Below are 13,584 nucleotides of genomic sequence, written 5' to 3'. Positions count from 1 at the left end.
CACATACTCTTTCGATGTCGCACTGTTACTTCTCGATGAATTATCTTGCACTGTTTTGCTTATTAGGTTGCCTGGACAGGCGGACATGGTCTGACGGTTGTAATGCAGCCTTGTACGGCAACGCCATGATAATGCTACCATAGTTTATCATTGAATTGATTTTGCTGCCCATCCACATCAACCGAAAATAGCATCGCATCATAGTGATTTCGAGCTGTGAGCTGATGAGCTGATGAGCTGATGCTTTTGATACGATGATCGATGGTCTCGTGAATGGGAAGGCTAACAGTGGAGAAGATGGAAATACAGTGTGAATTATTAAATGTAAGCAGAATCATGCGCTATTAATCTCGTATGTACTGTATAAGCACTGTGTTCTAGGCTCTATGGATAGCGGCTGCCATCCTCCACTGTGGGGAGCTCCTGCCCTAGCCGTCGTCAGGCTCCGCCAGAGCTCCTTCTCTTAACGTATGAGACATTGGCCACCAACCGCGCCCCCTCCTTTCCGCCCATTTCACGATGGTCTCGTGGCTGAACAAGCGACCACCATTCTGTTCCAGTTGACGAATGACCGACTACGACGAGTCTCCGCTACGCATAGGCGTATCTCACGACATCCAAGGCCCTCGTCTTACCTTGCGTCTTATGCTTTAGCTTCGTTGACCTCCGACCGTTGTCATAATTGCTTATCTGCTCCGACATACTTCCTCTTCTTCCGTCGTCCTTTGCATATCTCGATATTCTGACATCTGATGGTGCAACAAACCTGTGAACGGTTATCCAACGACCCTTTTTCATCCCTCCTCCCGCGTGTATATACAATTCCGACCCTTCCTCCTCGTTCACTGTCCACTGTCCCTCCCGTCCCATGCCGTCGCCGTTAGACCGCTCCCCAGATCCGATGAACGCTGCAGGAAACGCCGACGCAGGTAACGCAGGGACAGCCACCGACGATGCTGGCAACGAACACTCGCCGCTTCTGTCGCCCGATGCGGTAGACTCTGACGGTGCCGCGCGAGCTGACGCCGGCAACAGCGGCGACGTCGACGTTGAGGACAACCGCGGCCCCCAAAGCGGCGCCGACCCCCACGACGAGGATGAGTGGCAGCGCACCAAGTCCGTTTGGTACATGACGTTGCTCACAATCAGCCTGGCCGGCCTGCAGATCGCGTGGTCCGTCGAGCTGTCCAACGGCTCGCCGTACCTGCTGTCCCTGGGCCTCAGCAAGTCGCTGATGGCGCTCGTGTGGATCGCCGGGCCGCTGTCTGGTACGCTCGTGCAGCCGTACGTGGGCATGCTGAGCGACAACTGCCGCGTGCCGTGGGGCAAGCGCAAGCCGTTCATGCTGGGCGGGGCGGCGGCCACCATTGTCTCGCTGCTGTGTCTCGCATGGGTCAAGGAGATGGTGTCCATGCCGCTGCACGCCGTCTTTGGTGTCGACCCGGCGTCCGACGGCGTCCGCGTGGCCATTATTGTGGCCGCCGTGTTGTGGGTCTACATCCTGGACTTTGCCATCAACACGGTGCAGGCGGCCATCCGCGCGTTTATTGTCGACTGCGCGCCCGCCCACCAGCAGGAGTCGGCCAACGCCATGGCCAGCCGCATGACGGGCATCGGTAACATCATCGGCTATGTTGCAGGCTACTTGAACCTGCCCAGCTTCCTGTGGTGGCTCGGCGGCACGCAGTTCAAGGACCTCTGCGCCATCGCCTGTGTCTCGCTGGGCGCCACCGTGGTCCTGACCTGCGTTGTTGTCCGCGAGCGCGATCCCCGGCTCGAGGGTCCGCCGCCCCCCAACAAGCCGGGTGTGGTCCCCTTTTTCAAGCTCATCTTTGTATCGATCCGCCGCTTACCGCCGCAGATCTACAAGGTGTGCACAGTGCAGTTCTGTGCGTGGGTGGGCTTCTTCCCGATGCTCTTTTACACGTCGTCGTACATTGGCGAGATCTACGTCGAGCCGTTCCTCGAGGCGAACCCGCACATGACGCCCGAGGAGCTGGACCGGCTGTACGAGCAGGCGACACGCGTTGGCACCTTTGCCCTGCTCATCTACTCGATTACGAGTCTCTGCACCAACGTGTTTCTGCCCTTCTTCATCGCACCCACCTACGATAGCCGACACGTCGACCATCCGAAACAGGGACAGCAGCAGGGCCGACCACAGCAGCTTTCTGTAGTCGACAGCGGTGCAGCTGGCGGCGCTAGTGGACGGGACCACCACAGCGGTGAAAAGAAGACCAAGTCGTGGCTGGACTACCTTGTGATCCCCGGGCTCACGCTGCGGCGTGCATGGATGCTGTCGCTGCTCCTCTTTTCTGGCAGTATGTTCTGCACGGTGCTGGTGCGCTCTGTAGCGGCCGCCACATTCCTCATCGGCCTCGTCGGTATTACGTGGGCGCTCACGCTGTGGGCGCCGTGGGCCATTATCAGCGCGGAGATCAGCAATCGCGATGCCCAGATCCGAGCCCGCAAGCAGGCGGCCCGTCTGGCTCGGGGTGAGAACGGTGATGTTGCTGGCGATGCTGGCAACCACGACGACGACGACGACGATGACGATGAAGAAGTCGACCAGGCCGGCGTCATTCTGGGTATCCACAACATGGCCATTGCCGCGCCCCAAATCATTGCCACGGTCGGCTCCAGCATCATATTCAAGTTCCTCCAGAAACCCCGCGGTACACCCGGCGACCACAGCATCGCCGTCGTCATGGCCCTCGGCGGTGTCACGGTACTGCTGGCCGCCTACTACGTGCATAAGATCCAAGACGAGCCAGACGTCGATGCCGGCGTTGTCGGCGATCTTGGTGCCGATGGGCCCTACTACACGGCCGTTCATGACAACACAATCGGCAGCGACACGGGCAGCGAGGACGGCGCCACCCTCCAGCGGCGCATGAGCAGCGAGCAGCTGTCGCGGGCCAGCCAGGACCGGGCTACTGTCGCCCGCAACTCGAGCTTCGGTGGCGGCCTCGAGTATTAGACGGCGCACTGCATCCGCTCTATTTTGTTTCCGATTTTGTTCATTTTTTGTCCCTATTGTGTTATAGGCGTGTTTCTATCAATTTCATTGTTTTTTGGAGTTTTTATATCTTTTTGATACATTTTAAACTTCACAATTACATTTTGTTGTTTTATTCTCGATTGTACTAGTATTTTTAAGTTTTACATCATCTGCGGTATTTAACATAATAATATCCTTTTCGTTTCTCGAGGCTTTCTTTCTTTTTCTTCTTCTTTTGTTTCCCTTTCAATACTCCTTCTTCCATGTCCCCTCTCCCACGCCCCGTGTCTCCCCAGGCTAAAGTCAAAGTCTCCGCCGCGAACCACAACTCGACGGCATATACTATACAAAATGTTTATATCCAATATCGATACGGCCCACTCACAAACGGGCAGCAAACTTCCGCAAAAGACAAAAGCGACGCAAAAGGAGAAATACGACGCTGGAACACACTGGCTACCATACTCGTCTGGATATCGTGTCCCGTTCTAGACCTCGTGATCTGCTACTGCGCATTCGGTCTTTCTTTTCTAGATTGAGGCGGAATCACGTACCGTACAGGAACGGTACAATGGATCCCCTTGTCACGATCCTAAGCCCCTATGTGTTGCCGAGACGAAAATCACCCTCCTCCTCTTCCGCCATACTTCTTCATTGCTTTCCCGGGTTTCTCTCAGTCTGCAATTGAAGATCGTCAAGGCAGATCTTCCTCCGTGTAAATTCTTTTCACTTTCCATCCGGCCACTGCACTCCATCACCTTCGCCACGATGAAGCTCTCTAACAGCCTTCTGCTGCTCGCAGGCACAGCTGCCCAAGCGGCCGTGCTCTGGGATGGCCGCTTCAATGACCTGTCCTCGGCCGCCGACCTCAACACCTGGTCTTGGTCCAACCAAGTCGGCCCCTACCAGTACTACATCCACGGCTCCGGGACCGTCAACAAGTACATTGCTCTGTCGCCCAGTTACAAGAACCCCAACGACACCGTGAGCAAGCAGGGCGCGCGCTTCACGCTCGACTCAACGTCGTTTTGGAACGGCCAGACGATGCGCCGCACGGAACTGATCCCCCAGACAAAGGCGGCCATTGCCAGCGGCAAGGTGTTTTACCACTTTTCCATTATGCGCAAGGACACCAACGCGCCGAGCGTCAACCGCGAGCACCAGATCTGCTTCTTTGAGAGCCACTTTACGGAGCTCAAGTACGGCTGGATCAGCGGTGAGCAGGGCACGAGCAACCCGAACCTGCAGTGGATGGTGAGCCAAAAGAGCCAGTGGAAGACGGAGTGGAAGCCGGACGTGTGGCACAATGTGGCGTACGAGATTGACTTTGCCGGCAAAGTCGGCTTCTGGCATTCGGAGGGCGGCGATCCGCTCAAGCAGGTGGTGGCGCCTGTGTCGGTGTCCGCCTCGTCCAACGGCGCCGATTGGCACCTGGGCGTCCTGGAGCTGCCGCGCTCGGGCTACAACGACGCCAACGAGGACTTTTACTTTTCGGGCGTGTACATTGAGTCGGGCCCTATCACCACAACCATCGGCGGCCCGGCGGCTTGAGAGAGGCCCAGGGGGATGGGGAGGTACAGACAGCATTTGCATTGGCCTCTGTTGGACGATCCAACTGTCACGGTGCACCGTGGAAATTGTGTCAATAAATCATATTTATTTGAAAACGTTTGTCTCTCTGAACTAAATTCAACTACTGATTTTATTGTGTGACAAGACGGCACTCCATCTCCCCGACCCTTTGTTGTATCCCGATTTCCACTGCTCTGTTGCTATTCCTGCTCCAACAATCATTCACCAGACGCTGTTTGTCTGTATAGGGCTAAGCACGCACACTCGCAGTCGACTTGATTGCCGACGTGCAGGTGATGCTGTCGAGGGGATCTTTGCTGCTGAAGGCGGCCGAGCTGCTGCTGCTGCTGCTGCTGCTGCTACGGCCGCCGGCACGAGAGCTGGAGCTGGAGCTGGTGGTGGTCGAGTCCACTGGCCCTGGCGAAGCACGTGTGCTGCAGACGCCAATGGAAGAGCGCGTCTCGCCTGGGATCGGCCGGCCCTGGCTCACATCAAAGGACGAGTAGCCGCCCCAGTACTCGCAGTACGACGTGCCGGCATCGCAGTACCGCAGGTCGCAGGACAGCGACGAAGTACGCGAGGAGCTGGACGGTGCGGAGGTCGTAGGCGACTTGGTGGACAGCGGCGTGGGCCGCTTGGCGGTTGGCGTGATGGTGCCCGTGGTCGTGGCCGTCTGGAACTCGGTGCTTGTCGTTGTGGAGACCACGACGACATGGACGAAAAGCGACTCGACCGCATTGCCGACAGCCGTGTCCTGCCGACTATAGCCACCAAGACGACCAATGCGGCGGCCCGGCAGCGCATCGGGTGCTCTGGTGTCCTCGGTGTTTTCGGCACGCAGTGGGCCGGGACGATCGGACCAAGCGGTAGTAGGCACACGGGCTGACGGGAACGAGTCCCGTGCAGGCTGCAGAGGCAGAGGGACAGCAATGGCAGCGACGGGGCTGAGAGAGCCGGCCGCTACGGCGAGAGGGATAATCAGTCTCATATTCAACAACCGTGGAGGAGCACGATGGTGGAAGACTGAAGAGCAATGGAGCTTCAAGCGAGCGTGGAGGCGGTGGAAGGAGCTGCGATGGCCAGACGCGGTTCATCTAGCGTTGACGAAGAGCCGAGAGAATGCAGGGTCTTGAAAGGAGAGGCTGGTGATGTGCCGTCATAAATCCCGAGAAGACGACTCATAATATATACGTGTGATAAATGGAGAGCAGAGCAAGCAAGATGAGCCGATGGGCAACGGACACTGCAATGCACGACGAAACGAAGCACAAGCTCAACGAGAGCTACGTCGCAATGACGGTAACGGTTGCTCTCGACAAAGAATGTACACAGCTGCGGCTTTGGTGCCGTTCTGTCCGACGATGGTGGTGATCGTTGACATTCGAAACATTTTTAGTTTGCTGTGCGAATGACGCGACGTCGGACTCACCATTGCTGCACAAGACGTCCAGTACACCTTTTGACGGGTTGCACAACCTCACTGGTGTTTGCCCCCCGTCTATCTAGCACATCCTTTATGAAATGCAGGTTGCAGGTCGCAGATTGGAAGGACAACATGAGCTTTGCGTACCTGTGCAACGCCTTTATCTCGCAGGGTCAATCGACGAAGAATTTTCGCCGTCTTTCCGACCGTCTCGATGTTAGGATCTGTCGAGAAAAGAGAAGGAAATTAAAACGGGGCCGTGCAACTAGGACTGCAAAGACAGTGTACAAGTGTGTCCTGACGCAAGTTGAACTGCCCAACTTGAGGATGTGAGTCGTGTGACGAAGAGCTTGCCAACACTGTCTGGTAGTGGCCTGCTTGGTGTTTGCTCGCAAATGTTCCATTCGGCGTAACAGCCGTGTTTGTATCGTGAACGTGCAAATGCGTCATTGCATGCACATCGGAGTTTGCGTTGTAGACATTCATGCTTCTCTTTATTTATTTGAACCAGCAAAGTGCACTGTGATACGCCAGGAAAGGACCCTGTAAGCTTGGTACAAATGGACAAAGGACATAGAAAGAAAGAAGAGAAAATGGAAAAGAAGGAGGGCGAAATGTTGAAACATAGAAGAGAACACGGCCGAGACAAAAGCCGGTCGTTATACCATGAATGCATCTTGTTCGACAAGAGTAAAATTACACCGAAAATAGGAGAATGCATCCGCCTAGTGACATAACAGGACAGGCGACGAACAAACAAAAGAAAACAACGAATAGAAATTGAATCAAACATGAAAAGAATAAATAGGCGGCTTAGGTAACCAAAGCGAGTGAACTCCGCAACAATGTAAAGTGGGGGAATAATCATACACGTAACAAAGAGCCGGAAAAAATGACATGATATGGCGTCAAGGTATAAGGCGAGGGAAAGAACAGCTTTGAAAGAAGGGGAGGGCGGACGAGGGACGACGAAAGCAGCCCGAGACAGACGGTAGAAACGAGCCGAAAACACTACAAGGTGCCCCGTAGTCTTTGCTTTCGTGCCAGCCAGTCGCCGAGCATGTTGTCCAGTTGCTGCAAAGACGGTCAGACACGTTCACACAAGGTAAAACTGGACGGAAGCAAGACAATGACACAACAACTTACCGTCGTAATCTCGGCCAGTTTGGTATTCTGCTCCTTGAAGAGCGTACTGACCACAGGGTGGTCCGGCCCCGCCGGCACAACGTCGGACTTGTCGTACACCACCACCAACAGGTCGCGGACGTCATTACCCGAGTCAAAGAAGGCCCGCAGGCTGGCGTCGTTCCACGTCGCAGTGTTGGCCGTCGTCGTCGACGTCGACGTCGTGATCGAGTCCTGTGCGTAGTGGTTGCCGCCAGACCGGTCCTCGGAGCCTACCAGCTCAGGCGATGGTGACGAAATCGGCGATGACTGGTCCTCCTCCTCTTCCTGGCTTGATGTATCAACCATGAGCGCAGGCGGATGGTTGGCGTTGACAGGCGACCCCTGAACAGGCGATGCCGACGACCCGTCTCCCGACCGCGGCACATCCCTTGTTTGCTGTTGCTGTTGCTGTTGCTCCAGGCGACGCTGTTCGGGATGCGGCCGTTTCTGCTCCTCGTCATGAACGGCGGCCTGGTGTTGCGGCTCAAGAACACCAGCTTCCTCATCCGACTCAAACTCGTCTAGGACCGCCCGTGCAGGGGCCTTTGTGACCATCAGTGGCCGGGTGGCTTGTGAAGCCGCCGTGTTACCAGTAGATCCCTGTTGGTTGTTGCTATTGTTGCTATCCTCTGCACCGTCGGGATCGACCATACGCATGGTGGCTAAAGATACATTGTCAGCACATTCCGGCTTCGCTTCTGGACGCGTCACCCGTGCGCGGGTAGAGGAGGGACCGGTAGTGTCCTTACCATTGGCTTTTTGTGTTGTGCTGCCGTCGGATGGATTTCTTGTTGGCGAGACCTCGGCGATGCGGCCCAATGGTTGTTGTTTCTGGAGCTTGCTCGGATGCCTCTGTGGCCCCTGCTGCGGCGCGGCTGTGGTAGATGGAGACGAAGCCTTTTCTTCCGCGGCCTCCTCTTCCACCTCGTCCAGGTCTCTCTCGGTACCCTCGCTACCAACGTCCATGGACCGTTTTCCAAACGACTCGTCGTCGTCGTTCTCGCCCCGCTTCTTGTCTTTTCTCGAAAACAGGCTACGGAAGCCACCCGCCTTCTTGTCTTTCTCCTTCTTGTCCTTTTTCTTCTTGTCGTCCTTGACAAGGAGACTGTTAATGTCCTTGTCGAGGCGGTCGAGACTCGGGCGTTGCTTCGCGTCCTTGGATTCCGAGGACGTTCGTGGCGCGCTGTCGTCTCTCAGAAGATTAGGCGTCAAGGTGATCTTCTTTGTCTCGACTGTGTCGTCCTTGAAGAACGAGTCGCGAACCGTGCCGTCCTTTGTCTTCTTCGGACCAGGCGTCTCAGATTTGGACACAACAAAGATTTCTTCGCTGGTCCTGGTCAAGCCGCCCTTGCCCGTGCCGTCTTCATTCGCGTCGTCTGTCTTGCCGTCCGCCGCAGCTTTGCCGTTTTCTTTGGGTGCGCGGGGCTTCAAGGGCTCGACCCTCGCCGTCTCATCCTCTTCGTCGGCCACGTCCTTACCAGCCATAGCCCCTGCTTGCTGACCCTGCTGACCCTGCTGTTGTGAATCGGATTGGGTTGCTTCTTTGTGCTCTTCCTGCGATTCCTGCTGCTGCTGCTGCGACTGTTGTTGTTGAGCAAAATATTCGGCCTCCAGGTCTTCCCCGTCTGTCGAGTAGTCGATGTCGGAGTAGTCAACATAGGTCGGTGGTGCGAAGGCAACGGTCTTTGTTTTCCTCCTCCGCATTGCCGACTTCAGGGGGTTCTTCGTCTTCTCGGCCTGGTCACCCAGCATAGACGCGGATAGCTGGTTGCTACTGTTAGTACACCTGCAGGCTACTGTCATGTGGTGGTTCCTGGTGGCCTGGAGCAAATTGTCCCGCACGTACATCAATGTTCCTGTGTTTGTTCAGTCGTGCTAACCGTTCCGTCGGTGTTTCGATGTGCTCGGCAGGAAGGTAGCCTAGGCAATGCGTTAGCTTCCAGCTTCCATACAAGTCACTGTCGCAATGCACAAGCACAGCAGCACAGAAGGTAGCTAGGTCACAACTCACCGATGCTGCTATCCTTGACCACCCGAACGAGCCACCAGTAGCTGTTGCTGTCGTCAAGCAGGACCATGGTGTCTCCCTTTGTCGCATTTGCTTGACCCTCGACCGTAGCCATAAAGGTATGGAGGGCGTAAACAAACTCGAAATCGATGTCCTCTATGTTGTGTAAGCACTCACTTCCCCAACCGGAAATCACAAATTTAACGTCATTGTCATGGGTATCTAATGCGCTAGCACCGCCGCTGGCATTGTCATCACCGTCGTCATCGTCATGATAATATGGTATCATCATTTCATCGAATACGTCGTCGGAAACATCCCAGAGGTCGCGGCCTTTCGAAAAGCCATTCTCCTCCAAACCTGCTTTAGCGGGAGACCGGGTGAAAGAACAGGCTGGGTCGAAGAGCGGGCCGATATTGCGTTTGTCGTAGTTGAGGGGCCACGGCGGCGTGTTCTCGTTCGTATCATACCTACTGCGATGACGACGGTGTTGGCGGAAAGCAGGTCCGTCCGGAGACACTGGAGGCGTTTTGGATGCCTGACTGTTCCCTGACACTCGAAGAGGGATTGTGTTCTCCGATACGGGCGCGAGGGGTTGAATCTTTTGTGCATGCAGTGGCCTTGCCAAATCGCAACAATCTGGTCCTGACGGACTGCCACCAGCTCGTGTCTGCTCGTTCGCAATACCCTAAGAGCGAGATGCAGCGCAAGCGGTGGCGGAGGCATCGGCGCGAGCCGACGAAAGGAGAAGCGAGTCAGGGCTTTGTGTGTACGCACCATCTTCGATTGAGGGCGAGCTAGAGATTTTGTCCATCATGTCGTCCTCCAGCTCCTCGTCGTCAATATCCTCCATGTCTTCATCGACAACATCTCCACCATTTTGCGCGATGGCGAGCGCATCCTGCTGTTGGTGCCCCGTCATGCTGAGGTGGTTGGGAGCAGGCTGCTGCAGGCTGCGTGACAGGTTGAGGGTATCGGAAATATCGGCGGCAAGGTCGCTCCCATAAATGTGTAGGTCAGACAAATTCGAACCGGTCCACGATATGCGCCGGTCTTGTGCCGTTTCCGCAGCCACGCCCCGAAGGGTTTCGGCTTGGTGAGAGGCGAGATGAAGGTTGTTTTGGTCCGAGGGGGTCGAGGACGAAGACGACAATGTGTCCTTTGTGCCGGTCGATGTCTTTATTTGAGTGTGGTCTTTGGCGGACGGCGCGTCACGATCTTGGAGATCGATTGTGTCTGTAGCGAGTGCAAAACGAGAAAAAAATAAGAGAAAAAAGCGGTTAGCGACAGAGATGCGACGGGGGGAGTGGAAAATAAGGCGATGCGCCCCAGCGGTACCTGCCCTCCCTTTCCCGTTTGTTTCCCACGATCCTGTCCCCGTAATGCACAGGGGTGATCTGTGGTACCACAGGGCTAAAAAGAGAGTGGGTAAATGCCAAACGTAGGGAGGATGGGACGTCAACGGGGAGAGAACGGGAGAGGAATCGCAGGAATGAGGATGAGGAAGGGGAGTCAAGGGCGGCGGACAGGGCGCAAAAGGTCAATGCAGACTGGTAAACAAGATTGTAACCAGGTCCTGTGCAAGACGTTTCTGAGTTCCCTTGTCCCCTTGTTCGCCCTCGTCACCGCAATTTGGGTCAGGTACGGCGTCCGTCCAGTTCTCTGGAAATACGTACCGGCGCGAATCATTCCAGGTCTCGTCATGTTGGTGAATACGAGACGGCATAAAGAGAGAGTTGTATGGAGAGGCTGGGAATGGGTCTTGGATTGCCCCCAAATCCAAATAACGGGTAAGGAAGGGTCGCTGAGGGTCTGGGAGGATTTTCTGTACTTCGTAAGGCTTTGGAGTACGGGGCATTCCGTACGTCGTACTTTCGACTGGCAACTGCTTTGTCGGTTATTCGTCCGTGTTCCTTACTTTGGAAGAAAAAAACGGCCTCCTTTTCGAAAACGAACTGGGAAGTCAAGTTGGGCCCTTGCTTTGCGCCCCTGTCGAAGTGGACCGGGCAGAATTGTGCTTAAAGCGGGTGGCAGGGAGAAGAGCATGCGACAGAGCATGAGCGCCAAAGCACCAGGGTGGATGGATAGAGATTTGTTCACGTTGCACCGTTGTGGTGCTTCTTTTTTACTTGTCCCCCCTTTTTTTGTTTCTTTCTTCTGGAGTATGAAGTGTTTCTGAAAATCACCAGCCTTCGTAACGTTTTAGGTCGGTCTTTCTTGTGCACCCGGTTGCGCTTTCAGGGATCGTTTCGTCGAGGGCTGTGGGCCAAGGAGGCGGGTTCCTCACAAGGAAAACGACAGGGGAGAAATTGCAACGAAAAGGAGGTTTGACCAGGATGAAACGGGACCAGTGATCGACTAGCCCGCCACCAAAATGGGTAAGGCTTCGAAACAGATTGTATTCTATTAAAGATTTCAGAGTGGCACTGTCGTCGCATCCAGCACACTACTCAGTACAGCAGACGCTGCCTGTGGGCTTCAGCTGACGGGAGAATGGTGATGCTGAGGGAGCTGTTGTTGGGCATCTACACAGTCGATGCAATTGTTGTCGATTGGTACTTTTGTAAACGTCGAGGAAATGAGATGAAGGAAAGAGCGAAAGCAGACCAGAGGAAAAAGACAAGCGACGTCGTGAGAGTCGCTCTTTCCTGAAAGTGAGTTGAAAAGGGGAAGAATTCAGGGGTCATTGATGCTGATTGGCCCCATTCAACGGCGAAAGGAAAGAGGTTCGCACCCCCTTCTCTCAGAGAAACCGTAAAGCTCTTCCAGGAGCAAATGACGACAACCTGCGAGTTTGCTCGTGTGGCTTCACGTGATATTTATCACGTGAGTACATCGCCCAACCCCTAGTACTCTGTAAAAAATGACAGAGTAAATATCCCGTAGATAGTAAAAGAGAGGAATCAACAAAAACAGCCACGATAATGCTCATCCTAATAAGGTGTTTATATCCATATAATGTTTCTGTTAAGCAATGCCCTTTATGTAGGCGATGCGATAGAGGCAGGAGTAAAGAAGCGGAGGGAAACGAAAGAAAAGCCAGGGCGACAGACGACAACTCTATGCAATCCAGACAGAACCGCAACCAACCACGGAGAGCCGCAGCCTCAGCCGCCATTACCTCGCTTCATGCAGATAGAGCTACGAGTGCCAGTTGGCGCCTGGCTGCGATGCTGCTCCGCGCACGGCAGCCTGCGGACGTGTCCGGATGCGTTCTGATCGTCTCACCACACTGTCACCGCGGGCGTGAAAATGCACATTTCTGCGCACACTGCGAGCGGAACACTACGATTTCTTAGGCTTTAACAATGAAGCGTTCACTGCCGTTGATGTTGCTGGATTTTCAAGACGATATCAAGACCCGTTTGCCCGCCATTCATCAGGTCTTTACCACCAGCAGGATACGGCCCAACCATGGCAGATGCAGCGGAACGACGTTCCCGACAAGGAGGCTTACGGCAGATCGCGCTCTTTTCGCCGTTCAATTCCGGGGGCGCTCAAGTTGAGTACAATCCGCCACGTGGAGCGCTACCGGCACTTTTGGCAGGAGGATAACTCAAGATGTGGAATAGTCGCCAAGCGAGACCTCAGCCATACTGAGTTGTCATTTCTGGGTAGGCAGTCATTCTTAGAGGCTCGGGAAGAAGCTCAACGCATCGTTATACACGGCCTGCTGGTAGGCGACTTGCGCTCTACATCGTATTCTCGCGGCTGGCGCGCTATTAGAAGACACGACGAGGCTTGGTTCGCCGTTGTGTGTCCCATACCTGACAGGTCTGGTGTAGGCATCCTAGGAATGGTATTCAGTCTCTGCAGACCGTTGGCTAATCGTCCTGCCTTGCGAGCAGCAGCATTTCGTGCCTTGCGGTGTGGGCCAGTCTGGATGGTAATTACACCTCCGCGGTGTTTTCTGCGTCTACAAGACGACGACATTTCCTGGTTGGTGGTGCCCACCTGGGAATAGATCGTGGACGACGATTGAGCCTGAGATACCGACTCGTCGCCATGTAAATAATCTACAAGACCAAGACCGTGATAATGGTGCTGTGTCCAGCCACACCACCCGCGCCTAAACGTGATTATGCAGTTGTAACACGAGCTCTCTACGAAGTAGGCTTCGTGCGAAATACCTTTCATTTATTCAAGGGGGCCTACCTCGTTTCCCTACCCCTGCTCTGCGCATTTGCTCTCTCCTTGACGGCCGAAACATTGCTTTTTTTAGTGAGGCGCGCGAAACTTGCGTGTAATTACACGGCGTGTTAAGGGATGCGTCACAGCCTCAGCTGACAATGAAGTAAACAAAGCAAATTTTGGCTGGAGGTCAGGTATTAAACGGATAGGGCTATGTAAGTGTTGGCCGTCAAAGAGATACGTCGTACCTTGTTTGCATGTCTCACTTTTGAGCTCGAGAAG

General features: G+C 54.8%; 5 protein-coding genes across 5 annotated transcripts; 2 read left to right on the top strand and 3 right to left on the bottom strand.

Moving 5' to 3' along the window:
- Positions 1-868: 868 nt before the first annotated feature.
- Positions 869-2,980, top strand: SPSK_07172 (solute carrier family 45, member 1/2/4; the record flags this gene model as incomplete). Its single annotated transcript, XM_016733839.1, has 1 exon — positions 869-2,980. One exon carries the CDS (start codon positions 869-871, stop codon positions 2,978-2,980), a length of 2,112 nt encoding a protein of 703 aa, XP_016590502.1.
- A 789-nt stretch (positions 2,981-3,769) lies between these two features.
- Positions 3,770-4,552, top strand: SPSK_07902 (uncharacterized protein; the record flags this gene model as incomplete). The annotated part of the gene is made up of 1 exon (XM_016734555.1): positions 3,770-4,552. One exon carries the CDS (start codon positions 3,770-3,772, stop codon positions 4,550-4,552), a length of 783 nt encoding a protein of 260 aa, XP_016590501.1.
- A 271-nt stretch (positions 4,553-4,823) lies between these two features.
- On the bottom strand, positions 4,824-5,561 carry SPSK_07931 (uncharacterized protein; the record flags this gene model as incomplete). The annotated part of the gene is made up of 1 exon (XM_016734584.1): positions 4,824-5,561. One exon carries the CDS (start codon positions 5,559-5,561, stop codon positions 4,824-4,826), a length of 738 nt encoding a protein of 245 aa, XP_016590500.1.
- Positions 5,562-7,007: 1,446 nt separating this feature from the next.
- SPSK_06894 (SH3 domain protein) lies at positions 7,008-11,029 on the bottom strand (the record flags this gene model as incomplete). Its single annotated transcript, XM_016733566.1, has 6 exons — positions 7,008-7,070; positions 7,143-8,927; positions 9,010-9,083; positions 9,175-9,810; positions 9,949-10,407; positions 10,723-11,029. 6 exons carry the CDS (start codon positions 11,027-11,029, stop codon positions 7,008-7,010), a joined length of 3,324 nt encoding a protein of 1,107 aa, XP_016590499.1.
- Positions 11,030-12,819: 1,790 nt separating this feature from the next.
- On the bottom strand, positions 12,820-13,104 carry SPSK_08185 (uncharacterized protein; the record flags this gene model as incomplete). Its single annotated transcript, XM_016734823.1, has 1 exon — positions 12,820-13,104. The coding sequence occupies one exon, from the start codon at positions 13,102-13,104 to the stop codon at positions 12,820-12,822; it is 285 nt and encodes a 94-aa protein (XP_016590498.1).
- Between the last annotated feature and the right edge of the window lie 480 nt (positions 13,105-13,584).

The sequence above is a fragment of the Sporothrix schenckii genome (genome assembly GCF_000961545.1).
Source record: "Sporothrix schenckii 1099-18 chromosome Unknown Cont41, whole genome shotgun sequence".
Lineage (NCBI taxonomy): Eukaryota > Fungi > Ascomycota > Sordariomycetes > Ophiostomatales > Ophiostomataceae > Sporothrix > Sporothrix schenckii.
Note: the sequence above shows the minus strand (reverse complement) of the source record. Positions and strands in the feature narration are given on the sequence as shown.